We start from the raw sequence: 17,183 nt of genomic DNA, 5'->3' as shown, positions 1-17,183 counted from the left end.
ATTCTTTTTAAAAATGCTAGGAGCTTAAAACATTTATCATATATGCCAGTCATCTTTTATAGAAAGTAAGTAATACGACTAACATCATAATCATACATGTGCATCCTGAATATTTCTATGATGTGAAAGTAGTGAAACCATCATTAAGTATAATGCCCTAAGCAACTAAAAGTATCATGACTGCCTTTCATACCTATGAAATAGGACTTTTTTTTTTTTTTTGCAGTGACTAAATATGTGAATAATATATCTTAACCAAGTGAGATAGGTGAAGTTGGGTTGAACCTGAAAGATGCCATTTCTACTAATGAAACCTTAGTCATGATCCTGCCACAGGATTGACATATGGTGCAGAGCACCCAAGTACTAACTTAAATTTAGTAACTGAAGTCTATATTTACAGTAGATTATGTGGTTTCTCTCTGGTGCCTTCCTGAGTGATTTAGTGGCCTCAATTTTTCTTATCACATTAATTAACTGAAAACCATGCTTTTACATGTTTTTTTAGTTCTTTTGTTTTGCCTTTCAATTAAATTCTTTGCAACCTAACAGATACCCATTTTTCAATTCACCAGGTACGTGTATTCACATTTTCAGTTGGTCAACATAATTATGACAGAGGACCTATTCAGTGGATGGCCTGTGAAAATAAAGGTAACAAGTCTGTTCACTTGACCACATTTTATTATAAGAAGAAGAATTTGGTAGTTGTTAGTCCTACATCTTATCATTTCAAATACTCTAAAGTTATGGCTAATTTTTTATAGGAATCAAGGCAAGAATAGGATGCTGAAGATGTTTTGTATTAAAAAAACACACATAAGCAACTTTGATATTAGTGTTACATTACATAAAAATGCAGACATCTGATCATATTGTACATTTTATAAAGGAATATATTTTATTGCATGATACTAATGATGCTTATCAAATATAACTTGACATGAAGAATTAAGAATGAAAGAATATCTGAATTATGTAAAAGTTAGATATCAGGAAGTGTGACACAATATGCACATTTTTTTCTCTGGTTAAATTATTGTTTTTTTAAATGTCTTCTTATACATTCCTAGATAATTCAGACTTTGTGTAGTGAACCTATATTTCTTTTATACTCAGACAAAAAAAACATGTTATTTGAAAAATGCCACATGGCAATAAAAAGAACGTAGATTTATTCTGAAAGCTATTTTTAGGCAGGTATTTTATATGAATATAATAATTGTTAGATACCAATCATTGTGTATTTTTAATAATTTCTTCAATGAAAAATTTTAATGATACCAGGTTCCCTACTGCTTTGTAGAAAAATAACATTTGTTTTATACAATCTATGAAATGTAGTGAAATTTCTCATAAAGCCTGTGTATTTGCTATGAGAATACATTCATCAGACATTTTACAGATTTATCAGTGGTGTTGATATTTTAGTGTTTGCTCAGTTAGAAGTGGTCAGTGTCTCCTACAAAGCCATAAAATAATTTTGTGGTCTTTTATTATATTGTAATGTTTATATGTATAAATCTGTATATATATATTTCAGGTTATTATTATGAAATTCCTTCCATTGGAGCAATAAGAATCAATACTCAGGTATGGTTTTTTAAAACTTGTTTAAAGTATTTTTTCAAACTAGGATATTTCTTTGCTGCTTTAAATATGCTCAGTATGGAGAAAATGGGTGAAAATGAATAAATGATTCATACTATTCCATTTTTAATAAAATGATGAGTATCATGGTAATGTATTGGTTTTCATTTCATTAAGGTTCCAAGTGTTTTTAAACATCCAGAACCCAGGCAAAAATATATGAGTATTTTTTTCTTCTCAGATGTTAAAAACATAATAGAAAGTAAATAAAATCAGTTTACTAACAATCTCATCATATAATTTCAACTTGGTTCTATTGCAAATTATTTAAATGAGTTTCTCCAAGTTGTAGGTACAACATAGAAAATTAGACAATAATTATTACAACTTACAGCAAGGAGATGATTTTTCTACAACCATTCAGTTGAAAACATGCTTGTTAAATAACCAGGGAGATTGAAGCAATTAAGTTAATTTAAATATGTATTATTTTTAAATATTCCTAAATTGCTATTTAAGCTCATTAATTCTAAACATAACTGAGGGTCTACAAAATAAACTAAGTCAAAATTTAGCACAGATAACGTGGCATTTGTGGAAATGAATACTGAATACATTGAATTTTGAAATGAAACAGCAGCTGCATTTAAGCCTGATGTCTAGATTTGGCACAGTATTTCATGTATTCTTTGATATGTTTAAATGTAGTTTTGAATTTCAGCCAAATAATCTGTGATACGAAAACAAGTACGTGGCTGCTTTATTATTTCAAATTTGTGTAGTTCCATCCAGTAAATCACAGAGCCTTAAATAGTTTAGATTAACATAAAACAATTCACAAGGAACGTATTTCACTTATTGTTGGCTGAACCTCAGAAAGAGAATATTTTGTTACTAGAAAAAAAACTGGGGTAGATACATTGTATAAATAATGTAAGTCAAATATTGTTGATTCTAAGTACGCAGACATACCATTTATGGAGTACCCAAAGTAGGAATTGAATGATTATATGCTTAACTTTCTTAATAATTTTGATTCCATCTTCATTTTTAACTCTAGATAATTTTTTCTCTGTGGAGTTTTTTTGGGTTTTTTTTAGCACTGCATTTCTAGTTTTCAACCACGTAACTCTTTTTTATGTATATGTATACATAGGAATATTTGGATGTTCTGGGAAGACCAATGGTTTTAGCAGGAGACAAAGCTAAGCAAGTCCAGTGGACAAATGTATACCTGGATGCACTGGTAAGCTAGGCTGTTCAACCAAAAATTGTCATAACAAAAGCACACAGTTGACTGCTATTTCTTTCTAGCTTCCATTTCTCTTTTCCTGTTCATGAAACCCTTTCAAAATTCCTTCTATCACAACATTCTTCGCTAGAATTTAGATAATTTACGTAAAAACGTAGACTTATGTGTAGTGGAGAACCACAGATGTAAAGTGTTATATTTCAGTTGCCATTGAGGATGTAGAATTTCAAACCTCTAATCTTGAATTTAAGACCATTTTGATAACTTTTTGAATTTTTATGTAAAATAATACTAAAGTCACATAAATTAGTACCTATTACTGCAGATTTTGAACAGGAATTGTGAAGAAGGTATTTTTAAAATAGACTTCAGCTAGCAGAAGCATGTATATCCTCCATATCTCAAACCAGACTCAACAAAACTCAGAAAAGTACATGCAGTTAAATAGAAAGTATCTTACTCTATCCTGGAACAATCACAAACCTAGCCACCTCTTCATATATAATTTCTTGCTTTAGATTCAACCCCAAATATTTATGGAAATAGCCATTGAAGTGATCAAATCTGGTGTGAAATAACAAATAAAAACATGTTAATCTGTCCACTACACAATAGAAATTTTAGTACAGGTATGCCAAATTTCAAAGCAGTGGTTCTCAACTGGTGGTAATTTTGCCCCTTAGGTCATTTGGAAATATCCATAGGTATTATTGATTGTCATGACTGAATAGGGAGGGGTTGCTACCGGCATCCAATGAATAGATGCCAGGGATGCTGTTAGACATCCCACACAATGCACAAAACAGTCACACACACCCCCAACACACACACATACACACACACAACAAAGAATTATCCAGCTCAAAATATGAATAGGGCCAAAGTTGGGAAATCATGTTTTAATGTAATTTTTACTTTCCTGGTATGAAAGTTATCAATAGTAATTATCATATTTAAGATTTACTCATACGCTTAACTTAATTAGAGAAGACTTCATTAACAATTTTACTAATGTAATATATTGGAGAGACGTAAAATATTAAGCCCTGAAAAGTAAATGCTAATTCAGTAGCCCCTTTTCCTACTTGGAGTTCAATTATATGCTGATACTACTTTTCTGAATGCAATGATGAACCCAAAGGGCAGAATGCAATCCATTTAGAATTACTTATCATTTGGTTCTTGTAAAATAAACATACACAGGAAGTTAGAAGAAAAATAGGCACTATTAGCAGCAGCCTTGCGTGCTGAGAAAGATAAAGTGAAGCTTGCTTACCTCAAGCCCTCGCTAAAATTACTGTCCAGTGTTCCTCCTTGACATCACATATTTATTTAAGGCCACATGGTCAACTAAATCTATGGTCAAAATGTTTCACGTATCCAAATCCATCACAGGACAAAATATGATAGGAGGAGTCAATAACTATGCCCTGTTGTATTTCCTATGACCAGAAGTTCATTAACCAGCATGTCTGCCTTGTTGGTGAGGTTCTTACTGATAGCATAAATGACTTTAGGAAGAGATTTGGGTTCTAAATATGCTGTTCTACCAGCTGAAACTAAATATAAAAAAAAAAAGGAAACAAATGAAGCAAATTAATTGTCTAGTCAGTGGATATACAGAGCATTCATTTTACTGACTTGAGAATAAAAAGTGACCCGTCTTTCATTTCTAAGTATTTGTTTATAATCTCTGCACATAGCAGATTCAAAGTATATGCTGATCAAATTAACAGTTATTTTAAGAAGAAAAAGGTAAAAATAATCCAACACAAAATGTAATGAATATAAGAAAAACGAAGAGAGCTCTGGAAATCAGAAGAAAGAAGGCCATATATTTGGGGATAGAGTAGAGTGAGGTTAAAAAGACAGTGTCATGTTAGCTAAATATATGAGTCTAGGTAAGGTTTCTAAAATTGGTGATGAGTAGTGAAATCAGAGAAGGGAGGTGCAGTATGAAAATTGGAGAAGTGCTGGGTATATTGAAAGAATGATACCTCAGTCACTTTGGGAGATAATGGGAGATGAGAACAGAACCAAGACTGGGACAAAATTGTGGAGGGTTCATTTTATTTGGGAGACAAAGTAAGGTTCTTTATGTTAGAGAGATGAAAAGATTTGCACCCTAAAAACTAAACATCAAGTAAATTCCAGGAGGCAGAAATCTTATTTCTCTTTTTTAGAGACTTGCACAGTGCCTTGGAATAGAGTACAATTTTTTTGGTCTGCTTAATGAAGGAGGGAGAAAATGGAAGTCAGGCACAAATAAGTTCATAAATTTGTCTAATATGTTAGAAGACTAGTATCTCATTTGGGGAGCACATATTACCATATTGAGAAGCAAATTATGGTATTCTCTGTAAATGTAAAAGTTATGCAAAGAAAAAGAGTGCACCCATATATACCTCATCTTATACCATGCTACCATTTTTAAAACTGTGCGTATACATATACGGTCAGTCCTCCATATCCATGTGTTCCATGTCTGTAGGCACAACCAACTGCAGATTGAAAACATTCAGGACAAAAGAATTTCAGAAAGTTCTTAAAAGCAAAACTTGAATTTGCCAGGCACTGGCAACTGTTTACATAACATTTACATTGTATTTACAACTATTTACATTGTATTAGGTGTTATAAGTTATCTAGAGATAATTTGAAGTCTATGGGAAGTTGTGCATGGGTTATATGCAAATACTGCCCATTTTATATAAGGGACTTGAACATCCGTGGATTTTGGTGTCTTTTGGATACTAGGTTTCTGAATTATCTGTAATCTGCCTTTGAGGTGGACAGTTTTCATTGCAAATATTAATTTGCATATTCATTTAAGGATTTTTCATGGTCACATGTTCTTCCTTAGGATTAAGTAGAAAGCCAACATGTATATATCATACAGCCAACTACGTGTAGTCATTTCCTTAATTTTAATTATTTTTATTATACTAAAAGGCTTCATGACTGGACTTTCATATTTGATGCTTGCAGTTGTCTTGTCTGCATCATTTCACTTTGTCAAAAATCCCTATTTATTTTGGAGAGTATTTAGAAGCAATATTGCTTCTTTTGAACATCATAGTATACTTACCTAGAATATCCCAGAGATGCAGTATCAGTAGCATGTTTTTTCTGTTTATAATGTTATTCTGCTACACATCTGTGGTTTAGCATGAAGCCTTTGGCTTAGGGCATGAAAAAAGTTAAGGATGAAGCAAAAAGAAAGGAAGGTTAAATAAATCATTTGAAACAATATATTTTTTTTAATAAATTTTTTATTTATTTTTGGCTGCATTGGGTCTTCGTTGCTGTGTTCTGGCTTTCTCTAGTTGTGGCGAGCGGGGTTTGCTCAGCAGTTGTGGCGCACGGGTTTAGCTGCTCCGCGGCATGTGGGATCTTCCTGGGCCAGGGCTCAAACCCACGTACCCCACATTGGCAGGCGGATTCTTAACCACTGCGCCACCAGGGAAGTCCCTGAAACAATATTTTAATATCACTCTGCTCATGGTGGTCCCAGGTATTAGGTGAACTATCACTCACTATGAAAAAAAGAGTGGAGGGGCAGGGTTATTGAAATGCTTGGTGTAATTTGATTTTTATAGTTATTTGTAATGCTCTCTTAAGAGTGTTATTTTAGATGTTGCATGCTTAAAGAACTGCCTACTAGATCCTGCTTATTTCTAAGGCATTTCATTGCCTTTTTAAAAAGTAAGCTTTCAAAATCAAGTACTAATTTTTTTGTGGCTGTTTATAAAGTAACTAAAATGCACTGTCAGATATCAAAAACTAATGCAGAATGATAAAGTTTAAATTGTAATTTTAATTTGACTTTTCTCTCTGAATCTATTTTAAGGAACTGGGACTTGTCATTACTGGAACTCTTCCGGTCTTCAACATAACCGGCCAAAATGAAAATAAGACAAACTTAAAGGTTAAAAGTTAATTGATAAAATTAATAATAATAAATGATAAGCTATGACGTTGAAGCTCAGTGTGGATAAGATATTTCTATAAGGAAATACATACAATGTAACTGTCTCGTGAGGCGGGAAGTAAAAGGCAGCAGCTGCCTATGTGATAACCACCTGGGAAAAAGGAAATGCAGGTCAAGTTCTCAGTTCCCCAGAGCCAAGATTCAACTTAACTCTATTTAACTATGACTTGATGAGAACACAAGTTCAGACTCTGGGAGTAATTACATGATAAATGGACAGTACTATTGTGTGCACATTTTTAAATGCATCTAAGATATCCTTGGAGTTCAGAAAGAAAAATCCAAAGAAAAAAACCATGGTGATGTTTGTATCAGGTGTATAGGTACCTTTTTAGAATCACTGCTCCTCCAACGTACATTCAAAGGATAGTTTTTTTAATTGTCATGTAACATAAGGATCTGATTTAAATGATAGTTCTCATTATTTTTTCTCTTTTTTTACGATTCAGGAAAGATACTTAATGAGTTTCATTAAAAATCTTGATTTCTATAGTGCTGGTAATATTGTCAATGTAATATAATGCTACCAACTTGAAGTTCTACAGGTTTTGAAAAATATGTCTCTTGTACTTGTTAAATTGTCTCATTTTTTAAAAATACTTTTGATTTAAAAGTAGGTTTACATTTCTGTTTCTTAGCTTACATAAGAAGGAATTTAAGAATGTGGGAGAAGTTAAGATTTTTTAATGCTAAATACTCATAGTTCGGTTGACATTCCTGATTTGAGGGAAATTTATTTCCAGTTTATAATGAAATGAAGTCGGTTGCACTAAAGTATTGTTTGTTCACTTACTATAAATGTCAGTGGAACTCCTTATTTTAATAATGTGGCCCTAGAAAACATTGGTCATTCCTCTTTGGGGGCCCATTACCATTCTTAACTATCTGTTGGTTCTAGTCATCATAACTCAGGAAGGAGTAATTCTCTAACTTCTCATGTAGATTATCTAAGGGATTGCTTGAATTTGGGGTACTTGCTCAGACTAGGGTTGATTCATGGGAAAAGAGCACAGTTGTTGACATAACTTTCTCGTTCTTTGTGCACCTACACAAAATTTAAAATGTTCTTGTGATAACTATTAACTGGATTTTATGATTTTCTTTGTAACGTTTTGATTTATAATTTATATAATTACATTTTAGACAAAAATTCCTGATTCTAAATTTTAACACCATTCACATCCTATGTCCCATAGAAGATTATGATAACAGTTTACCACATCGCCTTTTTGATTTGCAACTAAAACGGTGATGCCCATTGTTTGGTATTTAGAAGTTAGCAGCAACCAGAAATAGTGTTGTAAGAATTTCTGCTGTTTTATTACAAATAAGGTCACATATTGTACTTTTCACGTATACACAGGTATTATCAGCAGCAAAAATCCATGGTTTTCTCATTCCATATTGCCTAATTAACTTTAAACTGGACATTTTTGTGATTTCTTAAACATAGCATACCAAAAAGTTAGTTTACACTCACAAACACACACACACACACACACACCTACAGCTGCTGACTGTACAGCAATTAAGTATTAGTACAAGAAGTATCAAATTTAAAATTTCATGTCTTTTATACTTTAGCTTTAATCATCAAGATTTCACTTTTAAGCTAAATAATAATGATACAGTTGTGGGAATATAATCAAAGCTGAGAATCATTGCAAGTTGATAGCAAAAGTGCCTCACCCTTACATATATATATGATTAAGCTAGTATGGAATACAACCATTGTCAAGCAGAAGGATGAACGTATATAATAATTGTGTAGAAATATGTAAATTTTCGGTAGAAAATACACTGCCTTTTGCTGTCTTATAGAACCAGCTTATTCTTGGTGTGATGGGAGTTGACGTGTCTTTGGAAGATATTAAAAGACTGACACCACGTTTTACAGTAAGATGCAATTTACTCTGTTGGTAACTTCTGTTTTAAAACTCTGTACTAATTTAGCTTGTTTTTAAAGCACTTAAAAGGAATTCTCAAAAATTTTGTGCCGTTATCTTAGCAAATGAATTAAATATTTAAAAGAATTCTTAAAAGAGTGTAAAGATATCACGTTCTCTTTCTTTATGCTTTAAGATATGTATTTAAGAAATTTTTTTTAAAGAATGTGGATTTCTGATTGCGACTCAGGAATCTTTAAGGTTGTTTCTTATTATTTTTCAGCTGTGCCCCAATGGCTATTATTTTGCAATTGATCCTAATGGTTATGTTTTATTACATCCAAATCTTCAGCCAAAGGTATGTATATAATTTATTTACAATGATTAGCGTTCTGTAAAATTAATGATTAATGTTCTTAAAAGGTTCGTCACTTTTAAATCCACTATACAGCACTAAGTATAAAGGAACATTATACCTGTAACGTTATAGATGACAAGACCACAGTTTATAATATATGAAGGTGTGAAAACAGTTTTCGTTTTCTCTTACCTGTTTAGTTCTGAAATGTTTCTATCCACTATCCAGCTAGCCAATATTCCTATCTCAGGCAGCCATTATCACCTCCTGGGCCTGAGCTTCACACATCCCACTTGGTATTTTGATTAGGCTGTAGGTGGTGAAGGAGATGGCCTGGATAGGTGTGAACTTGAGATCATTATTCATGTTCCTCTATGCGTAGGCCATTTGCATTGCCCTTTTTTTTCTGGTAATTATCTCCCCTTTCCATCTGCCAGGCTTATAAAGATATGTATGAAATTCAAAAAGAAAAAGTCAAATGGGATGGGCTTCAGAAATGGGAGGGGTTTATTCATCAGGGAGTTATATGGAAGTGATAAAATTCCATACATGAACCGTTTTATCCTAATCTTTATGCCTATGTTCCCAAGATATAAAATACTTTCCTAAATGTCTCATCCAACTCATTCCACTTTTCATTAACGCTTCACAGGTAAAAAACTTTATCCAGAAGTAAAATTGGCAAAACCTTATATATTTTTAATTTATAAGCATCTTCAAGTTATTGTTTAACTCTGAAGATAATATTAAGGATACTTTAAACCATGCTGGATGGAAATATATACAGACTTTTGCATATTATTTCCTTCTCCCCAGGCATGGAGATTTAATGTTAGTGATGTTTTAGGACACATACAAGTATGTATGTGCATACACACACACACACAAAGTTGGGTCATTAAAAACTTCAAAAAGTAATAATTAAGAACCATTAATATTGAATGTAAAAACATATTGAGTGGTTTTAATTAATGTCTATATTTTATTTCTCACTTTGGAACTTATTTTCATATAAAATCCATCATGATCTAAATATTTGCTAATCATATGCAGCTGCTGATCACCTTGCATTATTTTTAAAGTTGTTATTTTATTGTAAATGTGGTATAAGCATATTTTCACATTATTATTAGTCTATCACAGCTCTTTGAAAACACATCATGTTAAGTTCCTCTTAGAGTTGTTCATGATTGGCTAATCATTCTATGATTTTTCCATAATTGAAAATTTTTAAGTCTTTTTAAGAGTTTTTAAAATTTACAGTATTATTTTGTATTATGTTTGTATATCCAGTGTATTTTAAATTATATTCCTGTAAGTAAAGTGATTTAAATGCAGTAATAATGTAATGTGCTGAAGGGTGTGAAGGATCCCAACTTTTACGTAGTTGGACATTTTATGATTGTAGGTCTTAACTCCTTCCCCAGAAAGAACTAAAATATGTCATAGACAAAATAATAAAAAAGAATAATTAGAATAATCACGTATGATGTATATCTATAAAACCATCATTTAGAGGTAATTATTTGAAAAGGGTTTTCCCCTTTTCTGCATTCTTGTACTAATAATCAGTATTTATGTAGAAAGTATTTTATTACTATTTGAATGCTGTTAACATATTTGACTCATATTTGGAATAATCAATTTACTAAAATTTGTAAAGTTACAAAGAAAATATAAATTCTTTAGAAATTCTTATTAAAGCCCAGGTGATTTTTCTTCAGGATTATGTTAGCTTTTCATATTTTTAATATAGGAGATTATTATAAGTAAGTGTGCAACAGAAAAAACTTTTAGAAAAAATACTTAGAAAACCATTAAAAATAAAATGTTTGAACAATCAATGTATTATTTTTTTCAGAAATTCATGCTTGTGAATTAAATATGCTTATCAATTCTCATCATTAACAGGTTAAATATTATAATTTCTTTTTGTGGGTGACAGTGCTTGCTATACAGACAGATACAAGAACCTGATAAAGGATGATATAGTATAAGATAGTTGTTTTAGAAATTGACAAATACAGAGGACCAATATGGTTAGAGAGTATACTAACAAAATTAATCTTAATTTTTGCATCCAAAATTCACCAATAGAAATAAAGGAAAATAATGCTACATTCCATAGTATCCATTATTATTTAACAAGATCAAAGTCTAATCTTACGCAGGTATCCTTTGCTGAATGCCTTTTGTTTTCTTCTTGAAACTGTAATCTTAATTCACATTGTTTCAATACAATTTTGAAGTTTATAGAAGGCAGAACAAGTGTCCTAAAGCCAAGAATATCAGAAAATAAAGTAGCTATGAATCTTTTGCATATCTAATTTTCTGAGGAATCATTACTTGTCTTCTCGGAGAGACTTTTCAAAGTCTCCACCATGACCACATTTTGACAAATGCTGAATTATGTATCCTCCTTTATTCCAGAATGCATTTGAGAATTCCTCTGTTGTGTTTCAATGAAATAACCAGATTAGGTATACTTATTAAAACCTCATTTTTATCAGTCTAAAGAAATATTTATTGTATAAGGAAATTGTGCATAATTTACATTTTAGAAGTCCATATTTAAAATAAACCTACAGTGTTATGACTGAATTCTTCATTTGTTCCATGGATGTAACATTTGATGTCACTAACAAAGGCACAAGTTTTAATGTTTAAGTCTGACTTTTTAATATCCTGTCGTATTTATATTTTAACACATTTGAATCATATACATTCTAAAGAATTCCTGTTTTTTCCGTTTTTTAAATCACCATAGGGAATTCTCCGACAGTCTAGTGGTTAGAACTCACTGCTTTCACTGCGGTGGGACTGGGTTCGATCCCTGGTCGGAGAACTAAGATCCCTCAAGCTATGGGGTGCGGCCAAAAATAAAATAAAATCAGCAAAGAAGTTGTCTGAGACAAACCATCTTTCTCATTTCCTACATTCTCACTTTTTTTTTCCCTAGGAATAAAAGGAAAACATTAGTCATTTTGCTAAAAAAAAGTTTGAGCATTTTTACTAGCATTACATATTTTATTCACTAAAAATATTTTTGAACTTTCATTTCATTTATTGACTCATCATGAGCTTGATGATACCTGTTTCTGATCGAGGAAATATCTGACCAAAATTGATGACAGGATAGAACGCTTACCCATGTTGATATGTAGTATGATGAATTACGATCTTTCTGTTGCTTCAGCCTATTGGTGTAGGTATACCAACAATTAATTTAAGAAAAAGGAGACCAAATGTTCAGGTAACTGTGAACGAAGTTAGCAGTGCCTTCAAATTTGCTAAATCAGAGTTGCAATTAAGCTTCTCTTCCTAAAAGCATATGATTAATGCTGCCTTTCCTGACAGCAAGCTTCCAGAGCATGAGATGGAGATGAGCATCATTTCTCAATAAGCCAGAGCAAAAATGTTATTAATAATGGCAGAGGGTATGCATTTGCTGACTAAAGATTGCTAACAAATGATGTAATAACAATGATAATCGGAGTAATCGCAATTAAATGGCTTCTAAAAAATAGATGTGTTATTAAATATTGTGAAGTTAGTGTCAAATCCATGTAATCCTAACAATTTGCTTGTAAAATTAACTTCTTAGTAGAAATGAAAATACAATTCTAATATATAATTTCTATAAACCACACAATGTAACCCAAAATTTCTTTGGATTTCTAAGTGTATTTTCAGATTAGCAGTTAGAGGAAGTTCCCTTCACCTAATTAAAAATGTCCAAAATTGCAAATAAATATCATCTGGCAAACTTACCACAAAATCTTTTCTCTGATGGCAACATATTTAAACATTATTCTATGTATGCTTATTTCTATAAGTGCACTAAAAATAATCAGCATAAACGGTTACTTCCTGTAGTTTAGTAGAATTTAGCAAGAACATTTCAAAATTTCAGAGAAAGTTCAATATGACTTAAGGTTTTCTGTGTAATCCTATCATTTCTTTTAAAAAGTTGGTGATGTTATAATGGAGAGGTAGTGTGATATTAAGAGATCATTAAGCTATGAATTAGTAGAACTGAGTTCCAGTTTGTTCTACTTATAGCCAACACTGTATCCTTGAGTAGTTCACTAAACGCCATAGTACTTCAGTTTCTTCATCTGAAAAGCAGGAAGATTAAACTAATAATTGTTTCCTATCCTACACAATATATTCCTAGGAAATTGAATACATATATTGATCCCCAGCTCCATCTCCTGAAAATTCTGATTTAATTTGACCAGGGATGGGAGCCGGGCTTCTGAAATAGTTTTAAAGTTCCCAGGTAATTCTAAAGTACAGAGCCAATGGATTAATAGAAGCTTCAGTTTCCTTCTAGCTCTAGAATTATATGACAATCTGAATTTCGTGTTGTTGCATCAGTCTCCATTTCTTTTGTGATTCCTGTAGAGGTTAAAATTATGTTTATGTCTTTTCTTGATTTATTAAATTGTTTTATGTTACTCCTCTTGCATGTTTCTTTTTGTGGATTACCTTGGATTATACTCATTGCAGTCATGTACATTTTAGTGAATTTTTAGTTTTGCCGTACTTTCAAATATTGCATGTAAATATTGTGATATAATTTAAAAATAAACAACCTGAAAAATGGTTTGTTTTATTTTTGTTTTCCTTCCAAGGAAACTCCAAATGGCAAACTAGCAACCACACAAGACGTCTGAACTTGGAAAATATTTTTTGAGCTATGTAGTATTTTTAATAATACCAACTAATAATTATTTCAAAACATTGCCTTGTGCCTTTTATTTTAGTTCCACAAATGGTATGGTCTTTATATCAGTTGATATTCAGATTTTACACATGAGAATTGTTAGATATTTAAAACATCAAACAAAAGTACTGGGAGTGCAGGGACTGGATTCCAGTTCTCAAGCCTCTCTTGGTGCTTTCTGATGAGAAGAGTTCTGCTTTTGAATTTTTCAATCACTGTACCTGTAATGAGTCTTTTAAAAAATGGTCAGCCAGATTGCCATTTAAAAAGTACAAGTGATGCATTGACATTTTTCTTTTATGATTTCCTTTTCCTGTCTGTGTCTTTGTATGTTGGATTGGGACGTGATCTTCATATTGCCCATTCTTCCTGATAATGCCTCCTCCATGCATGCTGTTTGGGTCTGGTCATGCTATGCATTATCCATTGCATGTAAGATAATATTCTTATTTATGTTTATATTTTATCATTTTATTTTGACTTTGTTTTGTGGTGAGTTAAAATGTTAATACTGATGTGAGGGTGTTTGTGTAAAGATAATTTATTTCATGAGACGTGAAGCAATTCAGAGTAATTTGTCAGCTTTAGAGTAACTTTCTCAGTTTTGTTTTTTAAACAGAGGACTAGAATTATTTTCAATGCTGATTTTTATTTTCTTCTTATAAAATATTACTTTCCAAAGAGTATTTGCTTCTGAGCCAATAAGATGCTGCCTAAACAATGATCAGTATTTTCACCTATTGAACAATCTAATACTTACTTTCAATATTCTAGAACCTTGTGAATCTAGATATGAAGTTCATAAGCAGTGAATATTTTTTTAATAAAAATGCCAGGCACAGTTGGGTTTTTTGTTTTTATTTGCCTTTAAGAATCCCCATTCATCAAAACCAGTGGGAATCATATATTTTCATTATTTAAATGGAGCTACTCTTTGAAGGCATTTTTGTCTTTATTGTAAAATAAATACATGCCATGTATACCGTGTCATTCAGCATTTGAAATAAATATGTTTAATTTTAATGCATTTTTAATTATTGGCATTGTCTTGGGTAGTCAGCCCTACTAAAACATTGTTTAAAATAATGATCTGAACGTATTTTGGAAGAGCCTGTGAGGCTGAAATTTTTAAAATTCCAGTGACCTTGCACTAATACAGCATAATTTCTATTTATTTATTACTTCTGTCTAATTAGTTATCATATATTGATGGCATTTATTTTAGTAAATATTAAATCCAGTTTCTAAATTTTTACAGTTGTAAAATAATAGACACCTCTTATGATTTTATGTTCTAGTGAACTTTGAAATTCTATGGCGTGTTACATTACTTAGTAAGTGTTATAAGAGGATAGTATATTTTTGTTTATCAGATATTTTGATATCCTCATTTTATGATTGAGAAATTTTTAAACTGTCATGTGAGGTAAATTTACCAGGTTAACAGTTTCATTTGATATGTTTATGTAAATAAATAATCTGCCTGTTCCATAGTGAATTTGATTTCTTATTACACACCAGCAAGAAGCAGCAGTAGGACGTGTAAAGCAGGAAAACAGTATTTAGTGAACCTAGGGGTTATTATTCAAGTTACACTTCAGTCACAATAGCTAATCTTTATTAAAATCCTTATGACTTTACCATAAATTTTATCTTACAAAATTGACTTAATTTGACTCATTAAAATATATTGTAAAATTTCTGAGTTTCAAATGCATGAAGCAAACTTGCATCTTTTCTTTATGCATTTGAAGAAGGAAAAATAAATTTAGAAGAGTTTGTTCTCCTTAGCAAATTCAAACATTTTTAAAACATTTTCCCTCATATAATTTTATTTTTTATGGAATACAAATAATGTATATTACTTACACATCGCCTTTGTTTTATTGCCAAATATGTTATCCACATGGCTGTATTTTGCTCCTTTCACATCCCAATTAAAGATAAAATCTGTAAGTGGATCTTCAAAAGTCATATTGCCACAGAATTTGTGATTATAAATGTCCTACCTAACACAGGACTCAAAACTCTTCAGTTGGTTATCAATTAAAATTTGTCTGCTATACTTAAAGCTCAAATCCCTAGCCTACTTATTATTATTTTTAAATATATATGAAAGAATATACCTTTATATAATTATTTTGTCAACTTTTTAAGGTACCTTAGGTAAGTAACTTTTATGGAATTAATTTCATATTTAAATATCTATTGAGTTATTCTATATACAGCATCATTTTACAATGTCATATATGCTTAATTACTATTTTCTGTGTAGAACCCCAAATCTCAGGAGCCAGTAACTTTGGATTTCCTTGATGCAGAATTAGAGAATGATATTAAAGTGGAGGTGAGTGCAATCAGTCAGCTTGAACAGCACCCTCAGGTCAGATGCTGGTGTCCTTCCAGTCCACAGGGATCTGTTGAGCAGCTTCATTGTGTTGGTTCTGTCTTAGGTGCTATACACACAAAGATGAATGCTTTTTATCTTTAAAAATTTCTAGATCCTGGGCTCTCTCATCCGAAAGATCATATGAAAAGGAATAAATATTTTAAATTGGGTGTGACCTTAGTGTTTTTCTTTCTCCTTCCACAGGTAGAGTTATTTTCAGTATTTCGATACAAATGTAACTTGTAAATTTCAATAAAAAACATAGAGAGGGGGACGTTGCCATAGAGTTGAAAGAAAAGTTGCAGGGAATTTAATCATCCAACCACCCAGTAAGCAACATGATGAAAGAAGCTGCCATGTTTGTCTTAGTACTCTGTACTCAGAAAGTTTCTATTTTATTTCAAAACCAAAATTGCAAGAACTTCCTCCGAGAGGTCCTTCCATAATAATAGGGATAATCATTAATAATAACATTTATTGAGTACATGACATGTGTCAGTCATGGATTCTCAAGAGCCTTTGAGTAGGTACATTGTTATTGTTATTATTATTATATCTGTTGTACTGATGATCTGTTTGAGGTACAGGAGGTTAAATAGCTTATCTCCAGTTACTCAGCTAGTAAGTAGCAGAACCAGGATTTGAACCTGGCTCTTGCACGCCAGAGCAGAGATTTTTAAGATTCTTTCAGATGAACTAACTCCTTCTCTTATCTATTCAAAGGCCACCGTATTTCTTTTACAGTTTGTCACAGTGTGTTTTAATTTGTACTTGCTTTACACACTTTACAACCTTACTCCCTCAATGTAGAAAAAGAGAATCTATTTATCATAGTTACCTTAGACTGAGGCATAGTGCTGGGATGTTTTAGGTAAATAATGAATATTTGTTGTAAAGTATTTTGACAGCATAAAGTAGGATCATGTAATGTTGAAGAGCTTGGTTTCTGGACTCTCATACCACTGAGTAACTGTAATTGTATTTAACC

General features: G+C 31.7%; 1 protein-coding gene across 7 annotated transcripts in view; it reads left to right on the top strand.

Annotated features, from left to right (window-relative positions):
* The window catches only part of CACNA2D1 (calcium voltage-gated channel auxiliary subunit alpha2delta 1), a 504,876-nt gene that overhangs the window by 424,328 nt on the left and 63,365 nt on the right, over positions 1-17,183 (top strand). For 3 of the 7 annotated variants that reach the window (XM_065883781.1, XM_065883779.1, XM_065883780.1), the window contains exons 13-20: positions 576-654; positions 1,544-1,593; positions 2,747-2,836; positions 6,693-6,770; positions 8,655-8,729; positions 9,003-9,077; positions 12,274-12,330; positions 16,082-16,153. In XM_065883781.1, coding sequence (XP_065739853.1) covers positions 576-654; positions 1,544-1,593; positions 2,747-2,836; positions 6,693-6,770; positions 8,655-8,729; positions 9,003-9,077; positions 12,274-12,330; positions 16,082-16,153 — 576 coding nt within the window. The remainder of the gene's footprint in view (positions 1-575; positions 655-1,543; positions 1,594-2,746; positions 2,837-6,692; positions 6,771-8,654; positions 8,730-9,002; positions 9,078-12,273; positions 12,331-16,081; positions 16,154-17,183) is intronic. The other 4 variants (XM_065883782.1, XM_065883784.1, XM_065883785.1 and 1 more) reach the window with 2 other exon arrangements.

The sequence above is a fragment of the Phocoena phocoena genome, chromosome 9, assembly GCF_963924675.1.
Source record: "Phocoena phocoena chromosome 9, mPhoPho1.1, whole genome shotgun sequence".
NCBI classification, from domain to species: domain Eukaryota; kingdom Metazoa; phylum Chordata; class Mammalia; order Artiodactyla; family Phocoenidae; genus Phocoena; species Phocoena phocoena.
Note: the sequence above shows the minus strand (reverse complement) of the source record. Positions and strands in the feature narration are given on the sequence as shown.